This window comes from Rhea pennata, unplaced genomic scaffold (assembly GCF_028389875.1).
Source record: "Rhea pennata isolate bPtePen1 unplaced genomic scaffold, bPtePen1.pri scaffold_32, whole genome shotgun sequence".
NCBI lineage: Eukaryota > Metazoa > Chordata > Aves > Rheiformes > Rheidae > Rhea > Rhea pennata.
The window spans coordinates 1,639,714-1,645,098 of NW_026907679.1; the positions used below are offsets into that span (position 1 = coordinate 1,639,714).

At 52.8% G+C, this 5,385-nt stretch overlaps 1 protein-coding gene across 1 annotated transcript; it reads left to right on the forward strand.

Moving 5' to 3' along the window:
- Positions 1 to 284: 284 nt before the first annotated feature.
- Positions 285 to 1,226, forward strand: LOC134154628 (olfactory receptor 14A16-like). The gene has a single exon (XM_062601303.1). It carries the CDS (start codon positions 291 to 293, stop codon positions 1,224 to 1,226), a length of 936 nt encoding a protein of 311 aa, XP_062457287.1. The 5' UTR covers positions 285 to 290.
- The last annotated feature ends 4,159 nt before the right edge of the window (positions 1,227 to 5,385 follow it).

A 5,385-nucleotide genomic window follows, 5' to 3' on the forward strand; every position in this document is an offset into this window, starting at 1 on the left:
AATCTTAGTCACGTCTGTTCCCATGTAGGCAGTGCTGTAGGTCAGGGCTGACTCCTCGGGAGCCCACAGGCAGAGGCCGCTGCTCCTCACGGCAAGCTCAGCCAGCACAAACCAGAGTTTAAGCCATGGAGCTCAGTGATGGTGCAGCTGAGATGGGGAGTGCTAATGTGTGTTTGCACGGGGGGAGGTGCTGGTGGAGGGGGTTGAAAGAGCTTTGCTCAGAGAAGTGTGTCCTAATTTGTGTCTATCTGTTCTTCCTTCGACAGTCCCCCAAGCTCAGGAGGTGCAAAATGTCCAACAGCAGCTCCCTCAGTGAGTTCCTCCTCCTGGTGTACACTGACACCCGGGAGCTGCAGCTCTTGCACTTCTCCTTCTTCCTGGGCATCTACCTGGCTGCCCTCCTGGTCAATGGCCTCATCATCACAGCCGTAGCCTGTGACCACCACCTCCACACCCCCATGTACTTCTTCCTCCTCAACCTCTCCCTCCTCGACCTTGGCTCCATCTCCACCACTGTCCCCAAATCCATGGCCAATTCCCTGTGGAACACCAGGGCCATTTCCTACTCAGGATGTGCTGCCCAGGTCTTCCTGGTTTTCTTCTTGTTTTCAGCCGAGTATTCTCTCCTCACGGTCATGGTCTATGACCGCTACGTTGCCATCTGCAATCCCCTGCACTATGGCACAATCATGGACAGCAGAGCTTGTGTCAGAATGGCAGCAGCTTCCTGGGCCAGTGGGTTTCTCAATGCTCTCCTGCACACTGCTAACACATTTTCACTCCCTCTCTGCCAAGGCAACAGAGTGGACCAGTTCTTCTGTGAAATTTCCCAGATCCTCAAGCTCTCCTGCTCTGACTCCTACCTCAGGGAAGTTCAGCTTCTTGGGATTATTACCTGTTTAGCCTTAGGGTGTTTCATTTTCATTGTGCTGTCCTATGTGCAGATCTTCAGGGCTGTGCTGAGGATCCCCTCTGAGCAGGGCCGACACAAAGCCTTTTCCATATGCCTCCGTCACCTGGCCGTGGTCTCCCTGTTTCTCAGCACTATCATCTTTGCCTACCTGAAGCCACCTTCTGTCTCCTCCCCAGTTCTGGATCTTGTGCTGGCTGTTCTGTACTCAGTGGTGCCTCCAACACTGAACCCCCTCATCTACAGCATAAGGAACAAGGAGCTCCAGCAGGCAGTGAGGAAACTGATCCAGATGGTACTAGTTCAGCAGCAATGAGCTGCCCATCTCTACTCACATCTGATTCCCAGTTCATCTCCACAGCTCTTGTGCTTTGGGAGTTCTGTCTGTGATAGTCATGTTTGTTCAGAAATGTCTGAATTCCTCCCGCATTTCTGGAGGCACAAACCTTGTCTTTCTCACCCAGAGGCCCTCTGTAAATCTTCCTATCACTGTGTCAGAGCTGGCCTCCCAAGTAGCATCTCTGTAATAAAAGAGGGTCTTCTGAGTACTGTGCCTGAATGATGGGTTCTTTTTCCAAAGCTTGAGCCAAGAATGCACTCAGGGAATTACACCCAAAAAGGCCCTGTTATTGTGCTTACATTTTCCACGGGCTTAGGGTCATGATCTCTTTTGGGTGATGCGTGTGGGAATGAGGGCTGGATTTAGCTGTCACTTATGAGTGCCCAGGGTGCTTAGAGAGTGTGAGTGGTCAAGAGGTGTCTGCTGGGGACTGTCCCACATATTGGAGGGCTGGTGACAGATGCTGCCCATCCTTCTGGAAGGGAATATGGAGTCACCCAGAGAGCACAGGGCATCTCCAGGGGCAGCGTGTGCCTGGAATAGGCAGTGAGCAGAGATTCTCAAAACCAGGCAGAATAAAGCAAATGTAAAGGGCCAAAGCAAGGAATGCCCCACATGTCCCTCAGGAGAGGGAGTGGACTGGGACTAATAAACATCTGAATACATCCTGAGCAATGTGTAATGTCCCATGATTGCTCCATCTATCCATGATTGGAGATTCTGGATGGGAGGTTTTCAGATGCAGAGATGCTGGTCCAATATCATCACCTAGGGACATGTTCCAATAGCATGTACCCTAGGGACCCCTTAACTCTACCAGAACTGTTTCCTTATCTCAGCTGTGCTCAGCTTGAGCAGCCACTGGCTGTGAAGCAGCTCGACATTGTTGACAAGATGGAATATTCACGTCTGACCTTGGCAGGAGTTTGGTCAGTGTGCAGAGAACACACTCTGGGGCTGCGATCACGCACTCTGCCAGTCCCCGGACTCACTGCCAGATCTCCCACAGATCTTCTCCCTGCATATACACACAGTGGCGAAGCTTCCCCATGGTCATTCTTCCAGACTAGCCCTTCCAGGGTTGACAGCGCATCGCACCTGTGGGGTGGTCCATGACCAGCTCCATCCTTTTGCATGTCTCTATATCCTGATGGAGGGGAAAAGGCCAGCCTTGAATGGCTTTTCTTCTGCATGAGACCCCTGGCAGATCCCAGAGCATGGTGTCTGCTGAAGCCTGCATGGGGCACAGCCTTGGCTGGGCAAGGGCTAGGTGAGGCAGTCAGGCACTACAGGCCAGGTGGTGAGGTACCAGAAAAGGTACTCTGTGTCTCACTGCCTGTCCCATCATCGTGAACATGACAGATGATCTGGATCCATGCTTGAACCTGACTTTCATCTCTGGGCCATCCTCACTCGCCTCAGGTGGGTACTGTGGGATGGGGCCCTGGCTGCTGATGTCCCTCCCATGCCAGTCATGTGACTGTCTTTGGCTCCCACCTCCCAGTCTTGGAGGGAGCAGCGGGCCCTTGCTGCGCTTGGACAATGGCAGAGCTACAATGAGAAAATGGGCCCACACATATCCAGATGAGTCTCCTGAAAAGAGTTCAGGCATGCCCCAAAAGATGTCTTGGCCATCTCTTGGAGAGTTGTGCAACTAGCTCCGCAACACGGTGTTGTCCAAAATCTGTGTTCTGTTACCCAGTGTGCAAGCACCCAATAGATACACACAGGGTCGAGATATTTGTTTATTTGATTTCTGCGCAGAGATGGGGGTTCCAGGTGGTAAATCCACAAAGCCAGCATACCTTCTCCCCCTCCCATTCTTGATTTATACACACTTTTCAGGGAGTACTTTATAAAAATCTTTCTAGTGCTTACAATTCCATTACATCAGATGATGGCTCTACGCTTGCGCTTTCACATTCTTGTTAATTAGCATAGGAAGCGAAGAAGAGGTGGTAACATCATTATCATGTCATTTCCGTCTCATTATTCATTTAGGGGTGTGTAGTTTAATATGTTAATAAGCCTTAATGAACCTAAGGTCACTTCTGGGTTATTCTGCCGGTTTTGTATTGCCTACCCCTCGCAATCTTCAAAGCGCTGTGGTTTCATCAAGGTTCTTTAGCCGGAGCTGGTTATCCTTTGCAGTACTGTTTTTCTCTCTCCCTTGTCCTTCAGTCTTGTTAACTATTTGCAAGGTTTTTCTCACAGTATTTCTCTAACAACAGTGGCATGCACACAAGAAGGCAGTGGTGCACGTGTAAGCCCCCAGAAACCTCCTGCTGAGCTGTGAGGGGGCTGAGTGCCAGCTTTAGTAGAGAGGCTGACTGCAGGAAATCCCGCCTCTGCCAACCACTCCCAGCACTGCCCACGATGCTTGGAAAATCAGAACTTTCCTACAGGCTCCAACTCCAGAAAGGGCTCAATTCTTTGTGCTTCCAGAGCCTTGCTCACTGCCATTTCCTTTCATTGATACTGTCAAGAGAGGTGGAGGAGAGAAGCCAGGACAATGTTGTTCACAAAAGGCTTTATCCATTAAGCAGATAAATCTCCTCATGTGTGCTTGGCCAGCTTGGCTAGGGCAAAAAGTTCTCAATCTCTGATCACCTTCATCAATGTAAGAGAGTTTAATGTGAAAGCTGACTTGAGTTCCACCTCACCCAGACAGCTAAGCACACCTGTGAGCACACCTGTAAGCACACCCTAGCACCATGAGTTGACTGTCTTCAATAGACTTGATGGCAGCTGGTCAGTCAGAAGGTGCTTGCTTCATGAGTCTACTGCAGAGATGTGGCTTAGGTCCCGACATCTTGGAGAATCCTATGCACCAGCGATTCATACTGCATACACCATCAGCTGGGAGGCCTGGCAGGAGCAATCTCAGTGCATGATATTCGTGCTGACAGCCACAGTAGCCACTGTGCAACCTTCAAGAGGTTGAGCCCAATGCGAACATGTGTTTAGAAGAGGGAGCACTGCTTTCCTGGACCTACTGCTCTTCTGTCCTGAAGACAGAGAACCGTGCTGGCTTGGGCCCTGGCACTGCTGCTGTGAGGCAGGCAGGTAGGCAGAGGAACCTGCACCCAGGGATCTTTAGGCCATGCTGTGGTGCCTGGAAGAACTTAGCTTGCCCCTTACCTCCAGCACACCCACCTCTGTCAAGAGATCCCCCCTGCCCAGCTGCTGGTACACTATCCATCTCTGCTCATCTACGTGGCTGCTTGTGGAGCTGTGGGAGAAGCCACTTCACCATGCCAGGATGTGGCTGGACTCCTGCCCTTTCTGTGGTGACAGGGCCACCCTGGTGCACAGGAACAGAGAGGAAGGAGCCCAGCAGGCTTTCCTGGCCACCCACAGGAGATGCATATCCACGCATGGAGAAACTCAGCAGCCCTGTGTCCTGGTGACAGGGGCTGCATGAGGGCTGTCACCCCAGGGGCCTTGTACCTACCACCATGCTGGGGCAGCAGACCCATGGCCAGAGAGGCTGCGGTGTGGCCCCAGGTTCCTGATGTCACCGTGCTGTCACCCAACAACGCAGTCCCAACGCCCAAAGGCAGCAGAAGAGGCAGAGGCTCCCGGGCCCCTGCCAGTCTGCCAGGCTTCACAGCTGGCTGCAGCCAAGTGCTCTCTGCAGGCTCCCTGGAGGCCATCCTTGGCCACAAACACACCCCTGCGTGGGCAGCAGGGCTGTCGATGGCTATCGAGCAGGACGTTATTGCAGGACATCCAGGGGCAGTGGAGCCTGCACCTCAGGACACCCACTGACAGAAGCACTCAGCAGCTGTACCTCCATTTGGTACGCAGACCTCTTGCTGGCCTTCCTCTGGCCTTACTTCCTGACCTTGCTTTGTACCTCCTCTGTCCTGCCTTGGTGCTGAGACCATTTCCTGCAGTGCCTCCCCTGCTCATCGAGGGCCTGTGCCTGCTGCTCTGCTCTCGAACACTGCCTAACGCTGCCTCCTGTGCCCACTGCCACTGCCCCAGCACAAATGCCCCTGTCTAACCCTTTCCTCCCCATCTTGGCAGGGCTCCCTATGCGCAGCCCTGCTCTCTCCAGACACCTGCTCCCCGTCAGAGCAGCACAGCACTGGGGACACCCTCATTTCCACCACAGGGGATGAAGCTGCTG